The sequence below is a fragment of the Dicentrarchus labrax genome, unplaced genomic scaffold (genome assembly GCF_905237075.1).
Source record: "Dicentrarchus labrax unplaced genomic scaffold, dlabrax2021, whole genome shotgun sequence".
Taxonomy (NCBI): Eukaryota; Metazoa; Chordata; class Actinopteri; family Moronidae; genus Dicentrarchus; species Dicentrarchus labrax.
In genome coordinates, this window is record NW_026136712.1 from 22,195,665 (window position 1) to 22,208,300 (window position 12,636).

The 12,636-nt window shown below is 43.5% G+C and overlaps 2 protein-coding genes across 2 annotated transcripts in view; one reads left to right on the plus strand and one right to left on the minus strand.

Moving 5' to 3' along the window:
* Positions 1–10,764, plus strand: part of waplb (WAPL cohesin release factor b) — a 26,651-nt gene extending 15,887 nt beyond the window's left edge. The window contains exons 11-20 of the mRNA XM_051416947.1: positions 444–555; positions 657–754; positions 1,761–1,837; positions 4,692–4,828; positions 5,077–5,192; positions 5,409–5,582; positions 6,332–6,551; positions 6,653–6,741; positions 7,134–7,229; positions 7,599–10,764. Of these exons, the coding sequence (XP_051272907.1) occupies positions 444–555; positions 657–754; positions 1,761–1,837; positions 4,692–4,828; positions 5,077–5,192; positions 5,409–5,582; positions 6,332–6,551; positions 6,653–6,741; positions 7,134–7,229; positions 7,599–7,664 (1,185 nt within the window). The 3' untranslated portion in view covers positions 7,665–10,764. The remainder of the gene's footprint in view (positions 1–443; positions 556–656; positions 755–1,760; positions 1,838–4,691; positions 4,829–5,076; positions 5,193–5,408; positions 5,583–6,331; positions 6,552–6,652; positions 6,742–7,133; positions 7,230–7,598) is intronic.
* Positions 10,765–11,070: 306 nt separating this feature from the next.
* On the minus strand, positions 11,071–11,706 carry atoh1c (atonal bHLH transcription factor 1c). The gene has a single exon (XM_051418699.1). It carries the CDS (start codon positions 11,704–11,706, stop codon positions 11,071–11,073), a length of 636 nt encoding a protein of 211 aa, XP_051274659.1.
* Between the last annotated feature and the right edge of the window lie 930 nt (positions 11,707–12,636).

Genomic DNA, 12,636 nt, shown 5'->3' on the forward strand with positions numbered 1-12,636 from the left:
AGTCTGCTGTATCGTTTCCATTCCATGTACTCGGTGTTTCCTGCAGAACTGTCAGCGTGGAAAAGCCTTGAAACAACATTTAGACGATTAAACCTCTCCACTGAAACCTCTGACTAATGATATTCTTTTAGCAGCTCTTCAGTCAGGATGACTCACAGCCACCTACGTGTGTCAAGATATTTCGAGCAGCTCCAGTGAAGCTGAAATCTTAGAAGGATCTAAAACGTTTACAGTAAAGATCAGGTTTTGATGTCGGTCTCTTACAATCAAGAGTCGCCATTTTACACCATACACTCTAAAATCCATCAGAGAATTTGTACAGCCACAGGAAACAGTCTGGACTGCCGCTGCAGTGCATTCTGGGTTGTTTTACAGTGTAAACCGATATATCAGACAGTTTAGGTTTTAAGCTGACTCATTTTGTCCCTTCTCTCTCCCTGTAGACGGGTCACTTAGCTATGGAGACGTTATTGTCTCTGACTTCAAAGCGAGCGGGAGACTGGTTCAAAGAGGAGCTGCGGCTACTGGGAGGACTGGACCACATAGTAGATAAAGGTTAAATAAATTATAAAGAATTTAAATTGACACAAAAATTATAGAAAGAAAATGATGGTCTGGTTTCTGATATTGTCTGTTTTTTATTTCTGTCTTCACAGTGAAGGAGTGTGTCAATAACTTAAACCAGGAGGACGATAAGGAGAAGCTGGTGTCGTCTCTGTGGGGAGCTGAGAGGTGTTTACGGGTGCTGGAGAGTGTAAGTGCCACATACTATTCTGTTATATATACTGTAATAGACTATTGTCAGGCTCAATTATTTATTTTCATGATTGGAACCAGCAGGATGTAGCAGTGCCTGAATTGAATAAAACAGGTGCCAGGACCCTGATTCAGCACACCCCTAGTTCTTATGGTGTTTCTTAAATTCATTTTAACAAGCATTTTCAGTCACCCATGTGTTTACAGTGTCTCTAACACTTACCATTGCACTCTACATGCCTAAACCTAACCAACCAAACCAATAAAAACCACAAACATTAGCCAATCAGAGGCAGAGTAGGGTGGGTCTCGACAGAATACCGATGGGGAAATATAACAATGAAAGGGACTGTAATAACTACACATACAGATCTTACCTGGTCTGAAAAAGTAAACTCTTTGTAAAACTCAGATTTTATGCACAGGCCGGTTTGTTTGTTATACTATAACAGTTAAAGTCCTAAAATTAGATTTTATAAACAAAACTGCTACATATCGTGCTGCTTTAAGTTTACAATATATAGAAGTCAGACATTTTTGGAGTGTGAAATGAGCCTTGTGAAAAACTTTCCTTTGGGACTGTTGAGGGGCAGTTGGTGTCTGTTTGGTCTGTTTAGGTCTGTACCCAATTTTCAGAGGGAGAGCGAGGTTCACCTCTGATTTAGGTTTAGGTTGATAAATCACAGGTTTGTTTCAGGTCAGGTTCAATCTTTGGGCCCTTAAGAATCAACATCCACAAACAACAACAAACTCCTGTAATGTTTAACTCAGACCTTCTGCAGCCACATAAAATCATTCTCCCAACATCTTCCTCCTCTTGTCACTTATTCCCCTAAATAAAATGTAAATGTGTATTTCTTCTCGATAATCTGAGCATTTAAAACGTACCTGATTAATTTTGTTCACCAGTAAAACTCCAAAAATGAAACGTCAGACAGCCGCAGATATTATAGGTGAAGAAAAACTGCCATCTGGAAAACAAGTAATTTTCTGTGTACATGCAGGTGACAGTCCACAACCCAGAGAACCAGAGCTACCTGATCGCCTACAAAGACTCATCACTCATCATCTCCTCTGCAAAGTGAGCAAACACACACAAACGCACACAAACACACACAGTCTCAACCTCTGACCCCAGAGGTGTCCTCAATGTCTCTCAACCTTTTCTCTGTCTGACTGTCTGTCTGTCTGGAAGAGGGGAATCTGAAACTGTTGGGCTCCAGTCTGACAGCATTCAGATTGATTTTATCTGAGTAACACAACATTGCCGGTTTGTCATTTTAATCAGATTTTTTTTTGCTTTTCTCATCTTCTCCTTCATCTTGTCATTCTTTTCACTGGAACAGTTTAGTGCCCCATGATGTCCAAACTGTCTTTTTTAAAAAGAGTCTTCAGGACATACTGAATATTTGTCTTATTATTATTAAAATGTAGAGATATAAAGCTGCTGAACACGTATCGATTTCTGCCTTGAGAAACACAGACTGACTGTTCAACTGTATAGTGTGTGTGTGTGTGTGTGTGTGTGTGTGTGTGTGTGTGTGTGTCTGTGCCTGACGGTTATTATGCGTATCATTATCAGGGTTTTGTTGTTCAATTTCCTGGTCGTGACATGCTGTCAGTCAAAGCACTGACCTTCGCCCTCTGACCTCGGGCCCCACTGCTGGCAGAGTATCAGCAGGGAGAGAGAGGGAGAGAGAGAGTGTAGTCCACTGTGGAAATGACCTGACCTTGCTTGTTCCCTCTTTTTTTGCGTCACTTTGCGTCTTTGCCCTCGAGTGTTTCAGGCACATATTGGTGTTCAAATACAGTCAGTTTGGTCCAAATAGGATTTTTTTTAACATTTATTTTTTAGAAAATAATCCTTAATTCTTGAACTGAACTGGTACCTAAACCCCCCCTCTTCACTTTGGTTTTGATCGCTTCGACAGGCTGCAACATTACTGGCAATACACTTGTTTCATTCCTTGTCTCATCAACCGTCAAAGCTTCTGACGTTCACGGGTCATTTTCACTGAAGGCCAAAAAGAGTATTCGCTCTCGAAGCTGTAGTAGCTCTAGATAATTATTAGCATAGTGATTAAAACACACACAAAAAAAGAGAACTTTTCCTAAAATACTACACACAAACACAAGTTTGGTCCTGTTACTGACTACAGCTCAGCCAATACACTGACACGACTTTCATATCACAGATATATAACCTGTGTGTACGTCAGCTGATCCCTAACCACAGGTTCCAGAGATGCTGAAGATGTGTTAGAGGTAACGGTGTTTCCATTACAATCTGTCCACCAAACAACTCATTATTCAACACAGAAACATCATTTAGTTAAGCAGCGTACGTCAGATATCAGTATGAGTCGAACGACGCAGTGCTGTCTTACTTTACCTTCCCAATCCTCCTCCGTCACCCTCTCTGTGACCGGACCTTCGCCCTCGACTGAAGATCTGCAGTGAGGGTGGGGTGAAGATGAGGATGAAGACTAAATGGGTCAACAAAGCGCTGCTGTTTCAGTGGGTGACACAGGCCTCAGTCTGAGCATTCAGCTGTCCTCTCTGGTAACTCGATTAACCCAGAGAGAGAGAGAGACCATCTCTCTCTCTCTCTCTCTCTCTCTCTCTCTCTCTCTCTCTCTCTCTCTCTCTCTCTCTCTCTCTCTCTGAGGCACTGCATTCATTCACTCCAGGTCTTCTTTCTCTATCATTTACTGTTCTTGTTTTCCTCCTTTTGTTCTTATATTTTCCTTTACGTCATCACTCCTCCTCTTTTCACTGGACTTTTCTCGTTGCCTTACACGCTGCCCTTATTGTTTCAACCCAAACTCACCCCTCTGCCTCTCTGAGTGTTTCAGCTGTCTGCAGGACTAATTCAATAATCCCCCAAACCACCCCATTAGCCAACACACACACACACACACACACACACACCTAAAGTCCTATTGCTTACCAACCGTCTGCGTCTTGAGCTGGAATCAAACCTTTTCTTGACAGACCCAATAATATTATTATATATTCTGCTTTATAGCAAGTTAGCTTTTATTTTCTTCTTATTTTAGCTCCTGAACTTCAACATGTAGAATAGAAATCTATAATATTGTTGCACACTTTGGTCCTATAAAAAGGAAACCATACCCTAAATTGCAAATATTTCTCTCTTGTGGTTTTCTTATGCACCCTTAACTTTCACTTTGTCACATCCTGTGTTACTGTCACCTTCTATAGGCCACATTTAATTTTAAACTGTCACTTCTCTTTTCTCCTTACTTTCTCTTTTTTTTCTTCATTTCTTTCCTTCCTCTCTCTCTGTCCTGGTGTTCAGACTCTGGCTTCTGCTCTCTGTTCAGTCAGCACCGTCATTAGATTTAATCTGGTTATTTACATCAGGCGGCTGACCTGCTTCACCCCTTCTGCTGCTGCAGCCGGCCTGTGTGTGTCTGTGTGTGTCTGTGTGTGTCGTGTGTGTGTCTGTGTGCGTGTGTGTGTGTGTCTGTGTGGACACATCTTTCCCTGAATGCTGCTCTGTTTTATGATGGAGTAGAAAAGGAAAGAGGAAAATCACGTTGAGATGCGTCCAGATGACATCTGGATTTGAATTAAGTTTGTTTGTGTTGGTGAAATTATTTTTACTTCTCTTCTTACAAGACAAAGATGGTGAAACCACAGAAAAGTTATGATCAGTAAAAAGGAAAATAAAACAACTGGCACACTGTCTTGCAGTGTACAGGATTTTATTCAAATGGCTTTCCTTCACCGTTTGTTTGTCTCTCTGTTTAAAAATCTAATCATTGTCTTGCAGTTGGTTTTTAATTGGGAGCTTCACATAAAGAAGGTTTTTGTTGTAAACAGAAATAAACTTCTTTGGATCCTCCATCTTGTTTGTGTCTTTAAATACAGAGTGCTGTTTTTAATGCTCTCCTCTCCTCCTCTCTCAGAGCGTTGAGTAGATGTGAGGAGATGATCCAGCGTTACAGCAGGGAGCTGAACTCAGACGGAGCCGTGGTGGGGAAAGCAGTGGAGGACTGTATGAGGGCCATTATAGGAGTCCTGCTTAACCTCACCCATGACAACGGTTAGAACACACACACACACACACACACACACACACACACACACACACACACACACACACACACACACACACACACACACACACAAACAGCTTAAAAAACACTGCTGATAGTTGGCACATAAACAGGTTTACTGGAATCTAAAAGGTAGATTCCTATGGGTGTAAGTAAGTCAACGACTTATTACAAACAATTGACCGCTGCTTCGTTACAGTATGTACTCACGTGTGTGTGTGTGTGTGTGTGGCAGAGTGGGGCAGTACGAAGACAGGAGAACAAGAGGATTTAATAATGACGGCTCTGAACTGTGTTCTCAAAGTCCCTCAATATCTTCCTCAAGAACAGAGGTTCGACATCAGAGTACTGGTGAGTAAAATTTCAAAAATGACTTTGATTTTTCATTAAATTGTGGAAATAACAATGACATATATGGCCATGAACTTCCTGCTGGAATACAAGACCATCGGTCACTTAAGGGTGCTCAGAATCTGTGAAAAGTTATAAAACTTAAGTTATATTGACAGATGCAAGGTGGCAGATGTTTTTATAACTCTGATCGCTGTGTGTGTGTGTGGTGTTCAGGGTCTGGGCCTGCTCATCAACCTGGTGGAGTACAGTGCCAGGAACAAGTACTGTCTGATGGAAATGGAGATGGAGGGAGGTCAGGGTCCCTGCAACTCCACTGTCTTGCTGAACCCTCAGCACCAGGACATCACCAGTGCTGGCCCACTGAGCGCCATCGCTGCTCTTGTACAGGTAGGGGTGTGTGTGTGTGTGTGTGTGTGTGTGTGTGTGTGTGTGTGTGTGTGTGTGTGTGTGTGTGTGTGTGTGTGTGTGTGTGTGTTCAGACTACATGAGGACGCAGCTTACCACAGGAATTGCGTTTGTTTGCTGAAAAGAGCCTCTTTCCACTCCAAACAGCAGAATCATGCAGCAGGTGCTGTATGACAAATCTTTCAGGCTGATCACGTCTACATGTTAGACTGTAAATTAATAGTCGTGTTATCCTTAGCGCTCGCGATTCGTCTCATCTCTGTTTTGTTCTGTGCTGCTGTGGCAGCTCAGTTTCCCATGAGCACCATTAAAGCTTCATTTAAATCGAATCATCCCCTGTAATCAGATTTTGCTGATGCTCAGGCTGGCTTCCAGTGGGGTCAACAGTAGAATCACCAGTAGCAGTCTGACGCCATACAGAAAGTAACAAGGGCTTAGAAATAAGAGAGGGGAGGTGGAAATGGTGGAAAAGTAAAATATTTTTATACTTGGCTCTCTCAGTGGTTGTATCTTAAAATATACTGAGGCAGACAGCGCACACATCCAACTTGGGTGTGAAGATCTGCACCACTTTCCACCAGGATTGTCTCCAAACAGAACCACGGATCATCATTCATTTGAGAGACACTGTAGTTGCAACAGAATTCTACACTTAGGGGCTTTAAGTTTTCTTGAGAATTGTCAAAGTACATGCTAACCTGCTACACTGTCCTCCTGTTCGTCCTCCTCAGCTGTTCCTCCAGCGGGAGCGGGCCGCCATCCTGGCTGAGGCGCAGACAGATGACCTCATCAAGGAAACACCGAAGCCTGCGGACCAGAGCGGGCAGTGGCAGGAGACCGGCGGGGAGATCCAGTGGGTCGCCAACGACAACAACAACGAGTCCGACAAGCAGGAGGACGCCAAGAAGAAGGAGAAGGACGAAGAGGACGAGGAGCTGGACCTCAACAAAGGTACGGCCGCGTCAGACAGACGTCGTGTGGAGGCGTGGGTAGATTCAAAAAACTGGAAATGTTTCTTTCTTTCTTTTCTAATCGGTGCCTTTCCTCCTCAGCTCTGCAGCATGCAGGGAAGCACATGGAGGACAGCATCGTGGCCTCCTATACAGCACTGCTGCTGGGCTGCCTGTGTCAGGGGAGCCCGGTGAGTGAGAGAGACACACACACACACACACACACACACACACACACACAGTCTTACAACAAGAAAGAGGTCAGATATAGAAGTGATGCTCAGTACTGATGTTAAACCAGTTGTGGTCTTTTTTTAATGCGTCAAATGCAAATTAACTTGAGTGAAGTGAAAAACCTCAAAGCTTTACATTTCCTGTTTCCCAGCTGCACATGAACACACCACATCAGCATCTTTTGCACATATAAAACCTGAGATACACCCAGTATCACAGTATGCACTCAGAATGATCAGGGTCAATCTGTAAATAACATTTTAAATTAATGTCCGTTTTCTGATTCTTTGTGTGTGTGTGTGCATATTGTTTGACTCTCTCTCTCTTTGTCTCAATGTCTCTCCCCCAGTTGAATGTGACTACTGTGAGGGACAACCTGCCAAAAGGAGATTTCTCCATCATGACAGAAATGCTGAAAAAGTTCCTCAACTTCATGAACCTCACTGTGAGTCACAGCCCTTTGTCTGGAAATCCACTGGTTATAAAACTAATAAACACTCAGTTCACATTTATTTTAGATTAAAGATGAGATTTTTCTATTTTTAATAGCAAGAAAAGTTCAAAAAGGGGGTTGTGATGTGTCAGTCTCGCATCCAAACAAAAACAAATCCTACATGTGTTTATGAACAAGCATGATATAGTTAATTACTGCTGAATAGTCTTTGTAATGCACTAATAATGATGATGACTATAAACAATAGTGTAAAGAGGAAATAATAGGTAAACAGTCGTAGCATTAAGAGACCAAAAGATGATCAATTATTAGATTATGTGAGAAACAATGTGTGGAAACTGACCTCTGCTCTCTCTGCAGTGTGACGTCGGCACCACAGGACAGAAGTCCATCTCCCGGATCATTGACTACCTGGAGCACTGCTAGAGAGAAGCCTGTCTCACACACACCCCACACACACAAACACACACACACCACAACTATCTCATTCATCTCTGTCATCATCATCACCATCATCCTCATCCTCCTCATCTCTGATTGAGTTCATGGCTGGAAACCGCTGTTTGTTTCTTCAAACACAAAACAACCATCAACATCATCATCATCTTCTTCTTTTTCCTCTCCGTGTTGTGACCAGACGTGCTCCTCATCCTCCAGTTACAGGAACTTTCCTCCATTTTCCCTAAACTGACTTCAGATGGATTTAACTCTGTTCTGACTTATTGAGGGATGTCGGCCCCGAACTCAGCTGTGATCAGATTTTATTTAGATACAATTCAAGTCAGTATTTATTTTTTTTCCCACCCTTCCTGTATTTATAAAAGCTGCTCAGATTGATGTTTTTTTTATTTTCTTTTTTGGCTTTTGATACATTTCCTTTGAAAGTTTCCTCACAGTTCAGCTCTCACCTGCTCACCCCCCCTCCCTCGTGAAAACACCCCGCCTTCGTATCGATCGGAGGCAGATTGGAGTGGAGCTGCCATTTTCTCCAGCCTGTCATCAAAGCCTTGCACCCCTCCGCTCTGCCTTTGGAGCCGATAATCGCCAAAACAACTCGAGTGGTTAGAAGAAAAAACAACTACTGACCAGAATAATTGCTTTACACGCTGTGTTCTTCTTCTTCTTCTCTCTTCTCTTTTTGCTGCTTTGATCTCTCGACTCTGTCGGAAGGAGGCAGTTTGAGGTAGATAAATCAAAAGTATTGATCTTTCCTCACCCAAGAGCACAGAAATGGCAAGAGTTCAGACCCTGAATTGCAGGCTTTTGTGACGTTAAGGTGGTATTTAAGGTGGGACCGCCTGCTCGAGGTTTGTTTTTAGGTGTTTTAATCCGTATAGAACCAGAAATCTTCTCTCTTCGCGCTTTTCTTTCCTCTTCAACCTCTGTAGCAAACTAGTGGATTTTAAATTGGTTGTCCTTCTCATGCCGTTATCGAAACGGGTGCTCCTCCCAGCATGCCAAGCACCCCCTGGTCAGTCAGCACCCACCAACACACAGTCAGCAGTCAGTCAGCACCCACCAACACAGCTGAGACTAAAACACAATTGACCCTTGAAGGTGTTCAAATTCTCTGGGAAACTTTAAACGACTCCCCGCCCCCGTCCAAAAGTAGAAACTTTTTCCTTTCACAGAATCGATCGTCCTCTCACTCGACAACAAAGCTTTGTGTCTCAGTGGGAACCGAGCCCCCCGGACCAGAACCTGTCCTCCTTCAGGTCCTTTCAATTACCGTTCGCGTGTGTGCTCGTCGCTCATAGAAGAGCCTTCAATTACAGCACAAAGGCAGCCGGGATGCCCCGGTCCAAGAGGTGAAGACGTGCTGCTTTTCTTTAGTTTGAACCGAACCACCGGCCAATACAGGCTTTCAGCCATCAGGTTGATACTTTTTTCTTCCTGTTGGGCTGTTTTTAGACTTCAGCTGTAGCTGTCAAATCCAAAAGTTCACAGTTTGTAGTTACACTTCATAAAAAAATCCTCCTTTGATCTTTTTGACATCGTTACAGTTCCCTTAGCCTGCGTTTGTGTTCCCAGAATGCATTTCAGCAACACTAGGGGAAAGTTTGTAAATTAAAAATAGGTGTCCTTTCTGGTGGATTTTCCCCCGTATGTTGATCGTTGATTGGTCCAAAATGGCGACTCAAAGATGAATTCTGTCTGGACTTCTGGTCTGCCTCATTGTGAAACATCTTTTGGTGTTTATCCTCCAGCATTACGCTTGTACACGCTTCTAAATGCTTGTTAACGTTAATAAGTTATTAACAACAATGTGGCTCTAACTAGATAAAAAGTGAATGTTGATTTTATTAAGTTAGTTTTTTTGAGTTTTTTAATATGGCTCCAATGCCAAAAACACTGGATCCTACGAGTCCCATCATGCAACTGGATAGCGCCTTTGACATTGTCAGATGTTTTCAGACCAGAGACACAGAAGAACTGTTACCAAGACGAATAAACTGAGTGCCCCTTTAATGGCTTACAACTCATTAATAAAGGATCCATTACCTATTAATACAGCCAATAGTTATAGCGTCAATCGGCCTTATTAGAACGCGGTACCGACTGTTCTTCGCTCCGTCTCGTTCGCAGTGTTGAAGACGAGCTGGTGAGGTGAAACTCAGAGGAAGGATGTAAAACAGGCTCTTAGGTTTATGATTGGATGTTTCACTTTCCAAACACAACGAACGTGTTGACAAAATGAAAAGTGACAATGTTGTAATTTATTTTTTTAATCACCTGATCACATTTTAAAGCTTTTGGTTATCGATCGTTTGTTCCTGGAACTTCTCCACAGTGTTCGGCCATCAGGGCAGAACCATAAATCTTCCCCCAGACAGTCTGAGAAAGCCTGGAGGTCTTTAGTTGGTGTTTTCTGATAGTCCAGGGTGGGACAGAGATTGTTTGATTTGATGTTCCGATTTGGAAATGAAGATATAATTGTATATTTTTTTGTTCTTTCTGAATACAGACGAGTGCTGTCACATTTCTCCTGTTTGTAAAGGTTTGAAGCACGTTGTCATCGAGCATGTTCATCCCGTTAATTTTCATTTGCCTGTTCCTCTGTGATCATTAACACACACACACACACACACACACGCTGACACACACAGTTTAACCCTCACACTCCTTTTTTCTTTAAAGTTTACAAGAGCTTTATTCACAGACGTCTGGAAGAATGAATGGAAGAGCTTTTTGTACATAGTTCTTGTACATAGATTGATTTCCTCACGTAGGAGGAGAGGCTGATGGGTAATGGGGAGGGTGGGATTGTGGGTGGGGTTTGGGTGGAGCGGGTGGGTGGGGGATTAAATTTAAATTTAGACCTGGTAGACTCTACTTTTCTGAATCTGACTCTATTTTTCATTTTCTAAAGCCTTTTCTCCCGTCGTGTTGTTGTTTTGGACAGACAGACAGAGAGCTTCTTAACAAGCCAACTGCAGGAAAACTTGACCTTTGTACCAATTTGCAGACTGATGTCTTTGGTTACCTGTACATAATTTTAAAATAATAAAAATTGCTACTTTCAGTACTTCCTGCTCCGTCTTTTGTTTTTGAAACGTGAATTTTGCTTTAAAACAGTTTTTTCTGTTTCATCTGCAAACTTTTTGGGAAAGTGTCTCAGCTGCAACCTGATTGGTCAGATTGTTGCATATTAATATAATAATATAAAAATACATTTCCCCTCAGTGAACACGTTGTGGAGATAATGAAAGATCACATTACACATGTTTGAGCTGAATGTTTTTCTGACAGCAGGAAACAGATTTTACAGTCTTGTAGGAAAATATAAAAAATAGAAAGTCTCATTTTAAAATCTTCATCGAGCTTTTGAACGTCACTTGGTCCCGCTCGTTCTCTCCCACATGTCCTCCCCATAACTCCTGTGCTCCTCCTCTGTGCGCGCCGGGCCCCCGCTGCTCTTCCCGCTCTCAAAGTCCCTGACTGGCCCCGATGGCTCCCCTGACACATATGTGGTCCCCTGTGAGGCCGGGGGCCGCGGTGTGCGGCTCGGTACCGAGGCGCCCTCCTCCAGCAGTTCGCTGAGGGTGGCGATGTAGATCTGCGCCATCTGGAGGGTCTCGGATTTGGAGAGCTTCTTGTCGCTCTCCAGGTTGGGGATGACGCTCCGGAGCCGGTCGAACGCGACGTTGAGCCCCAGCATCCTCCTCCTCTCTCGGGCGTTGGCAGCGAGGCGTCGCCGTCTCTGCGCACGCTCCAGGGCGCACTTATCCGGCTGCAGGTAGTGTAGCGCGCCGCCGGCGGGGCCGAGCCGAAGCTCGACGATGGCGCACGGGGGGTCTCGGTGGTCGCAGCCGCGCCGGGTGCGCTCTGTCCCCGGCCGCTCCTGTGCGCGGCTCCGCTGCAGCAGAGCGTGGATGTCGGCGTGGAGGGCCACCGGGGCCGCGGGGCCGACGCCTCCCTCCGGGTCCACTGAGATGAAAGGCGCAAAGAGGCTTTTACTCGGCGGCATCGCTCCTCTTCTTTCTCCCAACAACCTTCCACAAAGGCCAGAAACACAAAGTTCAACTTTCTTCACTTTGGGTGAATTTATGGGGATGGGGGCCGCGGGGACGCGCAGTGCGTGCTCCGGGGGCGTGGAGAGGGTCGTGTGCTGCCTAATGAACAGAGCCAAAGCCCACTGCAGGAGGTCTATTAACCAAGTTCATCAAAAGAGGATTAGAAGCGTCTGAGTGCGCTGCTGTGGGCCGATACAGGGAGGCGGCCAAGCAGAAGAGCAGCGCGGCCGAGGAGGGGAGAGAGGAGGGGAGAGAGGAAGGGAGAAAGATAGGATGAGAGAGGTGTGATGGTAAATGATCACTTCCACACAGTTTTACAACAGAAATCAATTACAGTCCTCTCTGTCCTTCATAATAAAAGCTCCAGTTGCACTTTATGAAGCTTTAAGTTGTTTCAGTAGGAAAAATAATAAGTTCAACAAGCAGCAGATACTCAATAATATTTCTACCCTGCATGTGCTAAAAGATCAAATACAAACTTTCTGTTTCAATAAAATAACTATGTTAAACTGGAACATTTGAAAAATCCCGTTATGATTTCCATTAATAATACATTTTAAAACTCCACAAACAGAAAAGTTATTTGAGACTTGTGTGTGGAACACAAACTGGTTTTATTCTAACTCTAAGGTATTTTTATGGTAATGTCCTGAAATGATTTGAATTTGGGGATTCTGGTTCTGCATTTTAATTTGAATTGGCTTTATAGTGCTTCAGATTGGGCTTCTTATGGTATTACTGTTGTATAATGAATTTTAATTTAAAATTAAGTTTGAATCAGTTTCTTTTTCTGTTTCTATATTTGTTTGTTTTTTTGTTAACTTTAGTTAGTTAACATTAGTTTCCTTTCCTACAGGGCCGAATTGGAGCAAATTGTGCTTCTG